General features: G+C 41.8%; 1 protein-coding gene across 5 annotated transcripts in view; it reads left to right on the plus strand.

The window, feature by feature from the left end:
* Nucleotides 1–16,392, plus strand: part of LOC128271270 (sodium/potassium-transporting ATPase subunit alpha) — a 51,429-nt gene extending 35,037 nt beyond the window's left edge. For 2 of the 5 annotated variants that reach the window (XM_053008727.1, XM_053008722.1), the window contains exons 3-10: nucleotides 289–555; nucleotides 630–815; nucleotides 1,535–3,130; nucleotides 3,223–3,438; nucleotides 4,849–4,943; nucleotides 11,074–11,248; nucleotides 11,337–11,569; nucleotides 11,672–16,392. In XM_053008727.1, coding sequence (XP_052864687.1) covers nucleotides 289–555; nucleotides 630–815; nucleotides 1,535–3,130; nucleotides 3,223–3,438; nucleotides 4,849–4,943; nucleotides 11,074–11,248; nucleotides 11,337–11,569; nucleotides 11,672–11,792 — 2,889 coding nt within the window. In that variant the 3' untranslated portion in view covers nucleotides 11,793–16,392. Of the gene's footprint in view, nucleotides 1–288; nucleotides 556–629; nucleotides 816–1,534; nucleotides 3,131–3,222; nucleotides 3,439–3,947; nucleotides 4,043–4,848; nucleotides 4,944–6,257; nucleotides 6,353–8,306; nucleotides 8,402–11,073; nucleotides 11,249–11,336; nucleotides 11,570–11,671 lie in introns of all 5 variants that reach the window. The other 3 variants (XM_053008726.1, XM_053008723.1, XM_053008724.1) reach the window with 3 other exon arrangements.
* Nucleotides 16,393–16,826: the final 434 nt, after the last annotated feature.

The raw sequence follows: 16,826 nt of genomic DNA on the forward strand, positions 1-16,826 counted from the left end.
TCATATCTGCCGAAATAAAAACAGCTGACTCGCCCACTGATAATGGCGCAAGTCAGTTTTACCTGGTTAAGGCTAGTAATTAAGGTTTACAACAAGCAATAAGCGGAAATACGCTGCTCTCGGAAGTAAGAAACTGGTCAAAGATAGGTGTCACGTTCGCGGACCGGAGATATCGTACGTGATAACAGTGTTCTTGATAAGCAAAATATACAAAACCCATTAGTGACGGCAGAAGCTTTTACGATGGCTTATTAATTTGCAAACATTTTATCCTCCCGTTGCGCACAGGGTCTCAGTCATGCGAAAGCCAAGGAGAATCTAGAACGAGATGGACCAAACGCCCTGACCCCTCCAAAACAGACGCCCGAATGGGTGAAGTTCTGCAAGAATCTCTTCGGCGGTTTCGCTCTGCTGCTGTGGATCGGTGCCATTTTGTGTTTCATCGCTTACGGTATTCAGGCCAGTACCGTCGAGGAACCGGCCGATGATAATCTGTATCTCGGTATCGTGCTGGCCGCTGTCGTGATAGTGACCGGTATTTTCTCATACTATCAGGTAAGCAAACTTCGACGACTTCGCAACCGCTGACAAACCGTGGCTAATTCTGTACTTCTGTTACCGCCTTGCAGGAATCGAAAAGTTCAAAGATTATGGAATCGTTCAAGAACATGGTCCCCCAGTTTGCTACCGTTCTGCGTGAGGGCGAAAAGCTGACGCTGCGCGCTGAGGATCTTGTCATCGGTGACGTCGTGGAGGTTAAGTTCGGTGATAGGATACCGGCAGATGTTCGTATCATCGAGGCGCGGAACTTCAAGGTAATATAACAGCGATCAGGCGTTTGTTAGCGTATGGGCGACCCATTTTAGGTTTCTAATTTAATTTCTTTGAAATGAACCCGCTTTGTGAATGCGGCAGTTTGCCCATTGCGTATGTAGAGCAATACACTGATTTAATGTACTTCGGAGTGATTCAAGCAAAACTCAGCGTCGCGCTGTCCGCGTTCAGTGGAAGCGAGGGGGAAGGTCCTCTAGTTGATGTGCGCTATGTACCAACGGCATTGTGTATGGCAACGGGACAAGACCCGAGAGTGCAGATGTCCGTTGGTATGATTCGTTTTGATTGGTTTTGCGGCGCGCCGCGACTCTGTCGACGCAATCCTCTAGCTAAAATGCTTCCCCTGGCTAATGTTCCATTGCTTCCCGCGTGTTCAACGTTCCGTTGCTGTTGAATCACTGACCCTTACAGCGATAGAAGATGAGCGCTTGATTGTGCAATCAGCAACCGGTGGGAACCATGAATGTACATAGTCGTTTTACCAATGAGTGTTCGGCCCTTTTTTGCAAGCCATTCTGTTTCGACCGCATTCTGCTTCGATGTGCAAGTCCCAGGTCGGAATCTTTTGTTGTAGGATAAACACATTTTTGAATGGATAAAAACATTACAATATGAGGGTTTTTAGATGTCTATATCGTGCTAATTCAGTTTATGAATGTAACAAACACTATTTTTTCTTGTTTTGCGCCCGGTTCCGTAGGTCGACAACTCTTCGCTGACTGGTGAATCGGAGCCGCAGTCCCGTGGACCCGATTTTACCCACGAGAACCCGCTGGAAACCAAGAACTTGGCTTTCTTCTCGACCAATGCCGTGGAAGGTACTGCGAAGGGCGTTGTCATCAGCTGCGGTGATTATACCGTGATGGGCCGCATTGCTGGACTGGCTTCCGGTCTGGACACCGGCGAGACTCCGATCGCTAAGGAAATCCACCACTTCATCCACCTGATTACGGGCGTCGCTGTGTTCCTCGGTGTTACTTTCTTCGTCATTGCCTTCATTCTCGGTTACCACTGGCTGGATGCCGTGATTTTCCTGATCGGTATCATCGTCGCCAACGTACCGGAGGGTCTGCTGGCCACGGTCACTGTGTGTTTGACGCTGACGGCCAAGCGTATGGCTTCGAAGAACTGTCTGGTGAAGAACTTGGAGGCCGTCGAAACGCTCGGATCCACCTCGACTATCTGCTCGGATAAGACCGGAACCCTGACCCAGAACCGTATGACAGTCGCTCACATGTGGTTCGACAATCAGATCATTGAAGCCGATACCACGGAGGACCAGAGCGGTGTGCAGTACGATCGCACCAGCCCCGGTTTCAAGGCACTGTCCCGCATCGCTTCGCTGTGCAACCGCGCCGAGTTTAAGGGTGGCCAGGATGGTGTGCCGATTCTGAAAAAGGAGGTTAGCGGTGATGCTTCCGAAGCTGCACTGCTCAAGTGCATGGAACTGGCTCTCGGTGACATAATGAGCATCCGCAAGCGCAACAAGAAGGCATGCGAAATCCCATTCAACTCGACCAACAAGTATCAGGTATCGATCCACGAAACGGAAGATCCGAGCGACCCGCGCTATCTGCTGGTAATGAAGGGTGCCCCGGAGCGTATTCTGGAGCGTTGCTCGACGATCTTCATCAACGGCAAGGAGAAGATGATGGACGAAGAGATGAAGGAAGCGTTCAACAACGCGTACCTAGAGCTTGGAGGTCTTGGCGAGCGTGTTCTTGGTTTCTGCGATTTCCTACTGCCCTCGGACAAATACCCGGTCGGTTTTAAGTTCAACTCCGATGAAGTCAACTTCCAAGTGGACAATCTGCGCTTCGTCGGTCTGATGTCGATGATTGATCCACCTCGTGCCGCTGTGCCAGACGCCGTTGCCAAGTGCCGCTCGGCCGGTATCAAGGTTATTATGGTTACCGGCGATCATCCGATCACTGCCAAGGCTATCGCCAAGTCGGTTGGTATCATTTCGGAGGGTAACGAAACGATTGAGGATATTGCACAGCGTTTGAACATCCCCGTTTCGGAGGTTAATCCTCGCGAGGCAAAGGCTGCCGTTGTGCACGGTTCGGAGTTGCGTGATCTGTCGTCTGACCAAATGGATGAAATTCTGCGTTATCACACCGAAATTGTGTTCGCTCGTACCTCACCGCAGCAGAAGCTGATCATCGTCGAAGGTTGTCAGCGTATGGGGGCCATCGTGGCCGTAACTGGTGACGGTGTTAACGATTCACCTGCTCTGAAGAAGGCCGATATCGGTGTCGCTATGGGTATCGCCGGTTCCGATGTGTCGAAGCAGGTACGTGTCTAACTAACGATAATTTTGATAATGATCAATCATAAGATTAACAATGTTTTTTTGTCGCCCGGTTTGTTTTACTGCTCTCGTAGGCTGCGGACATGATTCTGCTCGATGATAACTTTGCCTCAATCGTTACCGGTGTTGAGGAGGGACGTCTGATTTTCGATAACTTGAAAAAATCGATCGCATACACACTTACGTCCAACATTCCGGAAATTTCGCCCTTCCTTGCTTTCATCCTGTGCGACATTCCGTTGCCTCTTGGTACCGTTACGATTCTGTGTATCGATCTGGGAACTGATATGGTAAGTGTTTTCGATTCGACACGTAAGGTTACCCTAATTCTTCCTTCTGCTCCGGACTGAACGGTGACCGTTCGTGATAGGCGACTGCGAAGTGTTGTTGTAAGTGCTCTGTCCGTGCGAATATTCCACGCCCGAGTGAATCGTACGAACTAATGATTTTTTCTCTACCTTTATAATGAAGGTGGCAGACGTTAATAGAATGTATATTTTTCAATTTTCGTCATTTAAATGAAATGTGTTTGAAGAATTCGCTTCCATACCTCTCTGTGCTAGTACCCTATAGATAGGATTGACGTATCTTTGGCCCCATGAGCTTTTGAAAGGTACAGAAAAATAACTTTTTTTCCATGTTTTCTTTCTGTATTTCTTATTTTCCTGACATCATGACGTCGTCGGGACGTCGGTTAAAACAACAATTGTACTCCTCTCAACAACCTATTGATATCTCATCCTCCACACTGCGTTTGAATCGGCGATCAAAAAATCACATGCTGTGACGTATTCGATAGATACCGGCCATTTCGCTGGCCTACGAAGAGTCAGAGTCCGATATTATGAAACGACGTCCTCGTAATCCTTTCCAGGATAAGCTGGTGAACGAGAGGTATCGTTGGCAACTTTGAAAGATTCTTTTTCTGTTTTTTTCTCTATTGCTACGTTTAGGACATTTTTTGATACTTTACGTTCAATTATGGTAGTAACGAAATAGATTTAATATTGATATGATCCTCTATCAATTAGGCTATCGATGCAAGATATCGCTATTTTTCCAATTTTATCTTCTAGCGCAAAAAATGAACAACAAGCGCGAATTTTTGACCACCTTCTTTCATTTCTTTGTCACCTTTACTCTATCCACTTTCTTTTCTTTTACTCTCTATTTTACTATTGCTATAACTACTACTATTTATCTCTTTTACGTATACTATCTTTAACCTTATTGTTCGATTTCAATTGAGCTACTATCTATCAATCGATGCAAGCTAGACGATGCAATCGTCCTAAATCGCCAAGCCAGACAATTAGTAACTCTATCGCTATGGAAAAATACGCACAGTCAATAATTTCGACTTCTAGGCTTACGCGAAAGTATCTAAACGACTAGCAGGTATGTCAATCAGAGAGCACTCATGAGAGTTGCACAAGTGCTCTGCAAACCTCGTTGGAAGCTTGATATTCTTCAACATCTGCGTGCTAATATTTATGCTGCTATCATACTGTGCTCAGGCCAAAGTACGGGAAATTATGGTTTCCGTTACACATTGGCTACACGGCGATATTATGGAGATTGAGAGAGGATTCAATAGTATTGCCACTTTTTCGGTTTACCTTTATGTCCCTTTTTTATTTTTTATTTCGTTTTCTTACACCAAATGTCAACGATCCGAAACGAACCATCGCGTCCCGCAGGTACCTGCCATTTCGCTAGCCTACGAACACGCAGAGTCTGATATCATGAAACGACCACCACGTGATCCATTCAACGATAAACTTGTGAATGAGAGGTTCTTATCCAATTTTTATTTCTCCTAATTCTGTAAATTTGGGGTTTTAATTTTAATTTTATAACATATTGGCTTAAAATAATAATACTATCATTTAAATTATGGAACCTTGCAAATGCTATTAAAACCTGAAACCAACCAACTGACCAACTGAAACCAACAAAGGATGCATACAATGCAATAATATGCACGGAAACTTCTTCTAACGAAGCTTTAATCAATGGGACTGAGTTAGTTTTCTAACATATTAAGAGGACTTATTTTACAGTTCGGCTTCATTCGTGAATGGCAAGCGTATGAGAAAACCCTAACATTTAAAATATAAGCTAGCCTTAATCCAAATGTACCGATTGAATATTATCAAAACTACTGGATTTACACAAACATCTAGTTCAGTTTTTCACGGACCAGAACTTTACAGTGGCCAAAGGAGTTATTTGTCTGGTGATATTACGCCACAGTTACACTTGTCCCTCCGCTCTAAACATAACATATAAGACTCAACTACATATGGCTGCCGCCTGTACCCATTGCAATATCCCGATTTCCACTTACCATTGACAAATAGCAGACTACGCTCATATCAAGCACGTATCCAGTCCGTTTGTTCTATCTTCATCTTTTTCGTCATACATCCTGCACTGTTTCGATTATCTCTTATTGGTTTCTTCCGACTTACAGCACAGATATTGCATTTTATAAAGCTCAAAAATACCAAGCTGTTGTTCCGTGTTCCAATTTGATGTGTCCATTGACAATTTTTTTGCCCCAAGTTGTTCGTTAGATTCGTTCGTACTCAACCAATTGAGCCAAACACAAGAACAAGCATCGCCGCTTTTTGTCCCAGCTGAAATTTAAAGGAAACGAACCACAACGTCTCTACCATCTCCCAACGGCCATTGAATTTTATCTGCTAAGTAATCGATATTCTTTTCTTCTTTTTTATCAAATGTATCTAACCATAAAAACCGAAACTCGAACGTCGCCGGTACACTAAAACCAAATCGAAACCACCGAAATCGCATTCCATTCCACCGCATTCCTTATTCCAACATCATGTCTCATTGTTGCAACTCACTGTTCTCGTACCACATCCTCGTTACGTTGCAACGTGTGTGTACTTGATGATCGTCGGCACAAAACTATCCTTTTTCATGGCATCATGTGAAATTTTGAAACGCAATCATCAACTGAACAACGAAACCCTTCCGTGCAATTGTCCCACTGTGTGTCCCATCTGACCCTTCATACCTTCATCACGTGTCTTGTACGCGATCTTCCGTGTGTTTGTGTACGTACGTCTCGGGCACACAGGTTCCCGCCATTTCGCTTGCCTACGAGGAAGCCGAATCCGATATCATGAAACGCCAGCCACGAAATCCGTTCACTGATAAATTGGTCAACGAAAGGTAATCCACACCACCGTCACTAAATTTTCCTCCGTGTGTGCTCCGCGGTAACTGTATTCGAACCTTCGAGCTCGTGCAGGACGCCCGGAGATACTTGTTTATAATTTTTTATCCTTCAGTATATACGTCTGTGTATCTACGTGATCCGTTTGTGTTGTGTAATTCGTGTTTGTTTTGCCTTCCAAAGACGTATCTGGTGTTAGGGTTTGTCCGGTGCCAGTGGTGCAGCCCATCGCCGACAAATTTCTGATTTCTCTTTCGTATTATGTGTGTGCGTGTATGTTGTTTTCGTGTGCGCGTGTTGTTTATAACATTCTTATCCACTTTGACTTTTTTTTCTACTACTGGTGGTGGTTTTTTTGTTATGGAACATAGTTATAAAAATTGATTAGATTTTTTCATTTGAACTTCTGTCAGGTTCTATTAGTCCGATTCGTTCCCGGAAAAACAAACTATTTACTTATACATAAATTGGTTTGGTTTACGCTATCCTCTCTTCCGTTATTCTTCGTCTTCATGTCTCTCTTTGCCTTTCGTGCTGGCGCTTTTCTTGCCTCATTCACACCGTGTCCCTTTTCTCTTTCTCTATCTTTCACTCTCTCTTCGAAATATGTTTTTACTGAGACACTGAGTACTGAGTCTTCGTTTGTCTGTTTGCTTGCTGTCTCTTTTGAGTAAACGATTTTTTCTTCTATATCTTAAGTAAACACTTAGAGTCTGTCCATTTATTAAAAATCTAAGGTAAGTTCAATCGCTCCCCTTAAACATCCTTCATGAACCCAGATCAATCCAAATCAACATGTTTTCATTCACCACCTCATGCTTGTCACACAACAGCAACGTGGGCATATTGCTCCGATGGCTCTGATTCAAATAAACACCAATCACTCGTGGACCGCTCCTATTCCTCGAACCCCATACAGCCCTGCTTACCCTCTCAATACACGAACACGAACTTCGAAACAAATATAAACTGAATGCCCAGTTTCATTAGACATCCTTCACAATAGGAAATCAAACAACTATGTTGTTCGAAACATTCGGATAGTGCAACATTATGCGCACGAACGTGAAACGTCATCCTTCAAATCAGTTCACTATTGTTCCGGTTTGTCACACTCGTGTACACGAATGGCACCGTAATAACCCCCGTTAAGTCCACTAGTACCGATAGCCACGGATTTAGTAACTATGCAACCGAAATAGACTAGCCACTACGAATTACTTTTTTACTTTTTCCCTTCTAAACAACATTAACTGTCTATGGCAAGAAAAACTACTACTAGCTCTATCTGGTTTCTCACATACTACGTACTTAATATAACTCTGTCTACTTCTTCTTCTCTATCGTTTCGTGTGTCGTTTAACAATAACGTCTTAAAGAATGCTGTTAGAATAGCTATGGCTGATGATGCCAGTTGTGTCCTGGTTCGTTTTTGGTCTTCTTTCCTCTATTGCTTCGAACTTTATTCCGATTAGTATTTACTTTCATATGTAGAGCTCTTCTATTCACGGTTGGGGAGGTCTACCGTGAGAAGAGATTATGTATCTTTTACCTTTGGGAATCATTTTATAATCCTATTATTTTAAATCAACTTTATTTGACTTGACAACTTATCTTGAACCCAATCAAACTACTTCATTCGTGAGATTGATTATGTATCATTCAACAACGATACTTTGATATGATCGTGTGTACTTGTACAATGTGTTTTGTGTCAAAACCGAAGCGAGCACCAACATGTTTGATGCATTACAACAAGTCGCGAGAGCAAGTAGACAACAAATATTGAACGGTCTTCACTGTAATGGAACATACCACGGAACGCAAACAATTTATAATCATTGTTACAAAATCCATTACTATTAATTAATAGTGTAAACGTACAATTATCAAACACCATCTACCGTCGTGTGTGCGTGCTTTTTGCGCTGTACATTACCCCATTCTCAGGTACCCGCCATTTCGCTTGCCTACGAAGCGCCAGAAAGTGACATTATGAAGCGTCGACCGAGAGATCCTTATCGTGACAACTTGGTCAACCGCAGGTCAGGATACGTTGACACGTTCTTCACCTTACACTGAATTGAACTCATCATCGTAAATGTTTATGTTCTCCGTACACATTCTTTTGTTTTCTGTTCATCGTTGCGTCGATTTTATGTTTTATCTGTATTTTTTTATCTGTTTTCTATTATAAAACTGGTAAACTCGATGGTGCACTACCGACCTAAGTAGTGACCAAATGCTTTTTTATTTTTATTATATGTTTTGTACCGTTTTGTCGAGGCAAAACAAACACATTTTGGTCGTCGTTTGGTTTCCTATGTCCTTGTTAAGCTGCTGTTTTTGTTTTCGAACAGAAACGAAAAAATTCAACAGTACGGCATGGTCGCGCGCTGGTCGATCGAATAAAATAACCAAACCGTTTTGTTCAAAGATGTCAGATGTGTTTTACTGTCTGTGGTGGTTTTGCTAAAATGTTGTACATTCTCTCCTTTAAATCCTTAAATATTATTTTCTCTATCTGTAACGATCGATGTGTCCTTTAACTTGATTGAACTACACAATAATATAGATTTTGTTAGTGCCTGAACTCACTGAACTCTTGCAACATTGTATTGCTCGCGGCAGAAATCTTTTTCTGCTGCTACATTGTTTGACTAGAACCATGTTGTGACCAATTTAGACATGCGATGCGATTGAAAATGCGTCCTGTGCTGTGTCAGCACACTCTATCTATTATTTGTGTTCTATCACAATAGAAATCTGTTCGTTTTGGAGTTTTAATAATTGTTATAGTTTTCAAATGTGTAACTTTTTTTCACAAGTTTTTCATTTATATTTCTGTGAATTTAAGTTGTTCAACACAGCGTTTGATTTTTGGAATAATTCAGAAGATTGTCTAGCGTTTTATTGTTCACCTTTTCAACACACTTCTAGATGTCGTGGTAGTAGAACAAATTTAGTAGAACGCGTTTGTTCGTTCCTTATGTTGCATCGACATTGTGGAATGGTTGCCATTATCCCATGCAATTTTTCGCCCTGAGTGACACGATGTTGTTGTTTTTTTCTAGATAGCGTTATACACCACCACCAAACATTATTTACAAAATGAAGCAAACATTTAGAGAAACAAGCAAAAATTTCGCCAGTGACCATCCCAATATAATCGGCCATAAACACCTGCATCCGACCAAAAAGCATCATCAAAACACACACAGTAGTTCAACAATCAAATGTGTTTTCTTGTGCTTTACATGTAAAGTGTGCTCTTTGACGAAATGTTTCAATCGATTCAAGGCATATATTTGTTCTATTTGTTATGTATGTGTGTATAAGTTTTCAGCGTAACTTACATAAAACCTTCAAACCGAAAGAAAATGTTCTTTAGAATGCTTCGATAATGTGTTCCAATCGGTGATGTTTAGATATGTTAGATATTAACACCGATTTTGTTTGTTGCATTAATATTTATTGTCGTTTCGCAGCTGTTAAACTCGACAAGTACCCTGTATTTTGATTTCTTAGTTGTTCATGAGTGCCACTGCAATGTTCGAATTGAACCCGCATATCCCTAATGCAACAACGCACAAATGAACTGATACCCCTTTAATTTAAACATAGAAGACACATACTGCAGCATTATGAATTCGAATATAATTTCCTGCTCAATTCAGGAAACAATGGTACAACTAAAGTTATCACATGAACATAAACAAAAATTTGGTTGAATATTGCAGTACACACACACACGAGTTATTTTAACAAGTCAACTACGAAAGCCACGAATTTTGGTTTTCCATTTCTACATTCGACATTCTCCAGTTTGTCAGCATATAAACATTCAGACAAATAAAATGTCCCGATTCCAATCCCATTCATCCTTTCCACCAATTCTCACACTCTAAATGTGTCCAGAAAAAACTGTGAGTATGTGCTATATGAAGTGAAGTGCGTGCGTGCATTTGGTTTTCTTTTTCGTTACCAATACCTCTCTCTAGCACTAGCTTCTTTACTTGGCCGACATCTATTTTCTTCCATAGAAACTATGTCACAATTTTCCATACTCTCTGTCTGATGTTCTTCTTATGTTAAGCTTTGATAAGTTTTGACTTTTATTTCCTGTCCTGTATGTCAACTTCTGCTCTGTGTGTGTATCATACTTCTAATCTTTAAATTATACTCAACCACTGTATCAATGCATGACTACCGCTTTCCAAATGCTTAACGAGGTGCTATCCTTTGACTTTCAAATGGATAGCTTGCCACATTCAGCGAAAACTTATTGCCGTTTTCTGTGAATGTCGACACGCTTCTAGCTTTCCTGCACGCGCCTCTGACTTTGTAATTTTCTCCCGCTTTCTTTTGTAATAAATTTAATTACTATTTGCTTACTATTGGGTAGCATTAAGTCGCATGCTGAGTAAACTATTTGGGTTGTAGATTTTGTACAGTTGTAACACAGTGACCGCTGCTTCGCGTAGTGCATGAATCAGGCTTCACCGGGGGCTTTTACTGCAGTGGTCACTATGTTTCGAAGGATACATTTAATAAAAACTAATCACTTAAAATAATGTATTCATTTTGTGATCAAAATGGAAACACGGAGAAGCACATATTTAACGGATTTTTCTTTTCTCCCGTCCCTCTTTTCACATTTCCTCAACTTCTTGTTCAAATGCGCATACTCACTTCGCGATATCACCGTGGACAACAGACTTATTTCGATGGCTTACGGTCAGATCGGTATGATTCAGGCTGCCGCAGGTTTCTTCGTGTACTTCGTCATCATGGCTGAAAACGGTTTCCTGCCACTGAAACTGTTCGGTCTCCGCAAGAGCTGGGATTCGAAGGCCATTAACGATCTCACAGATTCGTACGGCCAGGAATGGGTAAGCGAGAGACACTTTTACACGCTCGACACATAGCATGATGGTGGCCGTGCAATAATATTAATCCGGTAAAAATAAAACTTTACAGACCTACCGTGATCGTAAAACACTCGAGTTCACCTGCCACACCGCGTTCTTCGTCTCGATCGTTGTCGTCCAGTGGGCCGATTTGATCATCTGTAAGACACGCCGTAACTCGATTTTCCATCAGGGCATGAGAAACTGGGCCCTCAACTTCGGTCTTGTGTTCGAAACGATACTGGCTGCCATCCTGTCCTATACTCCGGGTATGGATAAGGGTCTGCGTATGTTCCCACTGAAGTAAGTACACATGCACACCACGAGTGATCGCTCTCGGTTTCCATGTACTATGTTGTTTTCGCATCACAACTTACACCCGATTTTCTTTATCCTCGCTTACAGGTTCGTCTGGTGGCTCCCAGCTTTACCGTTCAGCTTGTCCATCTTCGTGTATGACGAAATTCGTCGCTTCTACTTGAGACGCAACCCAGGTGGCTGGCTAGAGCAAGAAACGTACTATTAGGTCAACAAATTTATATTTAAAACGATTAATTAAAATCAACTCCCCAAACAAAACAAAAAACACATGCACCAACAACAACAACAAAGCTACACATAGACAGGCATACAAAGAACACGCAGCTACATACACACACCCGAAACAACAGAAACTGGTGGAGAGAATGAGAGAAAGAGCTAAGCTACAATTGAAATCGGAGCGGTATTGAAAACCGGTGTTGATAGTTTGCGAGCATAAAAATAAACTAATCATTAATACGAACGAATAGAAACGGGAGGATGATGATGAAGTTTTAGTACAGCAGCGCAGCAGTTAGTTAGGGTAAGAAGATCGGCCACAACTGAGCCAAACCCACACCCCACTGGCAAGGCAAGCGATGAACCGAGACGATGCCATAAGTAGTGTGTGCTGCTCCGGAAGTGGCACTGACGGAATGGGAAAGGTTGCGAGAGTCGGTTGGAATGATGATGGTATGATGTACGAGGACGAAACGTAATTATATTTTTCTTATCATACATTTTAAAGCGGCAGCGAGCCCTGCGAACAGTGTGCGCGAAGCAGTGTCGTCGGGGGCAATCCGATACTATTGTTTTGAGGGCACGGCCCATCTGCAGTCCGTGGCTCAGCAAAGTTGATGGGCAGCCGAGTTAAAACACGGTTGAACGGTAGCTGAATGTGTGGCGTGGCGTGGCGTAAGTTGTGGTACAGTGGGGGGCGTTTTTTACTTTCCATGTTATTGTTGTCTCGGTTAAGCAGAGAGAAAAAAGTGCAAACAATTCGTCCGATGTAAAAACTATGATACGAACAAAACGACAGCTCTTGTTTACTCGGTATGAGTTTTCGCAGTCCCCTATTGGCCCCAGGTTTGCAAGGCCACTATCGTCCCGAGTGTCTACCAACAGGTCATCCATTGTTTGTGCGCTCAGTTTCAGACTGTATTCCTCGGGTTCGAGCGATTACTGTTCCCATTACTGTGCCGGTTGGTTTGTGTATCTGTTGTGTGTATGCGCCAAGGAACCATGTTGCGTGATGATTGAGTATTGGCCGCAGAAAGTGAGAAGAAAAACACTTGAACGTACTTTCTCGTTTAGATAAAGCACACGTGTTTAAGGTACAAGTTTTAAGGATACCATTTGAGTAGACGATGAGAACCCAATAGGCAAGCAAGCAGACAGGCAGGCAGGCAGGCAGGTCAGGTGTGTGCAACACAAAATGGTCGCGATAAAATGCTGCGTGTGCTTACGATAGTCACTGCTGCCAGCCACAATAAGAAGAAGAACTCAAAAAAGACACTAACGGCAGACATTTGATCTGCTTGCGGGTTGTTTTTTATTATTGTTATTATTCTCAAAGCTTTTCCGCTAGCCTTGTGCGTGTGCTGTTCATGATGTGAGTGTTTGCGGTTAGGAGTCGGTTTTGCCTATTTCTATTTTTCTGTTTTGTGTATTCGCTGTCCATAGTACGTTGAAACTATTTGCTGCCAACATCGTATCATCAATCGCCATAATGCCATCACGTTATATCGTTACCCGTCACAGCCACCGTTACAAATCGATGAATTCCGCCATGCGGCAGAGCGAGCGTGACAGCGCGGAAATGGTGAAGATAGAAACAATTTAGCAGAGTCGAGAAGCTGCTGCACAGTATGTTTTGTGCGCACCATGTTTTTCACACACTCAAACACACCACGCGTAAGGTATAATGTGTATTTCATAAGTGTATAACGTATGTCTTCGTTACAAGCATACAGCGCAATTATACCCCGATTCATAGCTGAAACTGACATCCTAGTTCACGTCCAGAAGGAAAGCAAATAAAACTAAAAACTGCTACACCGTAATACCGAGATATGCCATCAACTTCTAGACGAGCGACACGACAAAATACCTTCAAGGACACACGCGCAAACAGACACACATACACAGACACACACACACATTCAAGCACAGGATCTGTGCGTTATACTAAAGGAGGAAAGGTTCACGTTGTCCGCCGGTGGTTGAAGTGCGGAACTTTCTCTGAATTTTCCCACGTTCATTGTTCTCTAATTAAAGATAAATTAATAAAACGGCGGAAAGAAATCGAGATACACTCATAGACGACATAACCACACACGTACAGACACATGAAACACATTGAAAAAGCTACGACGCAAATTGATCAACTCGTTGTTAGTTACAAAGAAAAGAAAAGGTAATAAAGTAAATAATACGCTCGGAACATAATTTAAAATGAATAAAAAAAAAACATAGTAATAGAAGAAGACAGCTGGGCAGAGAACCGTAAGGAATATTAAAGAAACAAAAATTTGCGTAAGAAAATAAAGCAACACAATGCGAAAAGAAACAAGATTAGTGCTGTAGTCGTTGTGAGGTGCATGAAACAAGACGAAACATGATCCCCACAAACTCACACAAACAAACCCACACATACACACACACATACTCACCACTACCGGCATGCAAACAAAACACGATGATATACACATATAGAGAGAGACAAACACAAATTACCCACCCGCGGATCAAAAAATCACAAATAAACGCAGAAATGCATGAGAAACGAGAGAAAAATATTAAGCCCTATAAAAAAATGCAAAAGAGTCACTGAAACACTTAGAATCGAAATAGAGTTTGATGAATATGCGAACGAAGATGATACATGCAGACAGAACAGCAAAAGCTACAAATAGAGCAACAAAATTTGTTATGTTCATAAGAGAAACAAAACCAGAGCAGAGCTGAGAGATAACGTTAAAAGTAGAGAATTAAATAAACAAAAAAAACGCGGATCTGTTTTTTATTTCTTTTCCCGAGTTTCCCGAGTGTGCGTATGATAGAACTTATTTCGCGTACACAACATTTCGTTTCATTTCGTTTACCCTTTCGTTTCTTTCTATGCACTTTTGACTTTCATCGAATTTCCTCGATCGAAATTTGCTGTTTTTGTGTTTTAATGAGCCAGCTTAACAGCAGAATCGAAAGAGGGGCTACCCACAAGAAAACTGAGCGTTCAGTTTCAGCGGCTGGTTTTGTTGATGTTTCTCCCAATTTTAATACTATTATATTGTGAAACTTTTTGGTAGCTTCTAAAGCAGAGTAAGTATAATGTAGAAAGTATAACAAAAAATAAATCAGCCTAAGTCTTGTTAGTGTTTGAATTGCGCAGAAAAAAACACGATCGAACGAAAAGAATCAGAAATTCAAACAAACTTGAGTCCAAGAAACAAGAACGGTAGAACGAACAGATGGTCAATACGACACCAGAGGAGCCGAACGACGAGCGACCGGAACAAGGGATGACGGACGGTGTAGACAAACTGCAGAGAAGATTAAATCATACACAAGCAACGCGTCAAATGAAACTGCCCGATTGTTGTAAATGAAGAAAAAAAATAATTATATACTAAAGGTTAATAATGCGATTCAGTCGAGGAGAAACATAGGCTAAATGCACTCAGATAAAGGAAAATTAAAAACAAAGAAAAAAACAAAAGCGCATCGCCTCAAGACGGTAATGAACGGAAAACAGAACTAAAAAACCTATACCGAAAACCCATGCAGATAAATAATAACAAATAAAATACCGTGCAATCGCTCCTGCTTTTCTCTTACTTAAGTATTCCAGCCGGAGCCGGTAGTAGAAGAACCAAGCGAATCGCGAGCAATTAAGACCACTTGAAAGGGAGACTCTGTTTCGTTACCGCAAAGTACTAATTCGCCTACTTGCGCCGATCAGTTCTTGCGTGCAACGGCGTGCGCGGCTGCACCACTTCACTGGGTCACACATTCACGTGTGCGTACGTGAATATGGTTGATCGTAGGCATAGAAGATCGCTAATCATGCAGCCTCTGTCCTCTCCCGATAGAAGTTGAAAAAACTCCACTTATACACACACACACGCGCGCAAAACATATAAACGTTACACGTAACAAAGCAGATAGTGACGCATACCAATCGGGAAAAAAGTAAGTCAAAGCAGACAGTTAAAACCAAACGACGAACACATAAAAAGATAAAAACTATGATTAGCTAAATTTGCAGCAAGCTCTTGTAAGAAAGTAAGCAACACACAAGTTTAAAAAGAAAGTAAGCTCGTTCAAACAAAACACAACCAAAACCAACAACTGAAAGACAAACGATTACGCAAACTCGCAGTGTAAAACGGGCGGAGTAGAATTGCGAGCATGCAATGCGATTTAGTAAAATGCAGGATAATACTAACTCTGTCGGTAAAATCAAGCAAGTTAACGGTAAGTCTGTGAAGCCGCTGCATGGGACGAACCAGTTGGAAAGCGCGCCCTCGCCGTACCACGTGGAGCGACACAAATCCGCCTGGCTGTCCTCTGTAGGTGACACGCGCCACTAGTGGTCGATTCGTACGTCAACGGCTCTGGCAGTAAACGGCGGCAACACCAGCACGGAACGCAAGACCATGGTGTAACATCAGTGGAAGGATACAGTAGATAACATCGGCGAAACAAAACGAACCATCTAATACGGAATGGACTATAGTTTCTGAATGAATAAACGAAAAATAAGAACCTGAAAGATTTGTCAAATAAAACAGAGAAATAGTATTGAAAAAAAAGAATAAAAAACTAAAACGAGGAAATGTGTTTGGTTTTTATCTAGCAAAGAATTGTTGGCTGACTATCCGACCATTCGTTGATCCATGGAGTTACCAAAGACATGTACGTAAAAAGGTAACGTTCAATTTGCACTTAATGGAGTTAGCAAGTAAGCTCCTAAGCTCAACGAACTACAATAAGCATTTGTTTACAACATATTACAAAAAGAAGACTCGGTTTTTTATATATTTGCTTACGATTTGTTGTTTATCAATGAATTACTGCGTTTTCTTTCTATCGTTCGTTTTCCGTACATAATATATTTTTCATTGGCCAGAGTTGAGCTCTTCAAAATTTTGAACTTCTCAAATAATGATTAGTTTTAAATTAGTTACAAACCATTTTCAACTGACGCATATTTACCACCAATCCCGGAAACATTTTTCATGACTTTTCATAGTTACAA

This window comes from Anopheles cruzii, chromosome 3 (assembly GCF_943734635.1).
Source record: "Anopheles cruzii chromosome 3, idAnoCruzAS_RS32_06, whole genome shotgun sequence".
Lineage (NCBI taxonomy): Eukaryota > Metazoa > Arthropoda > Insecta > Diptera > Culicidae > Anopheles > Anopheles cruzii.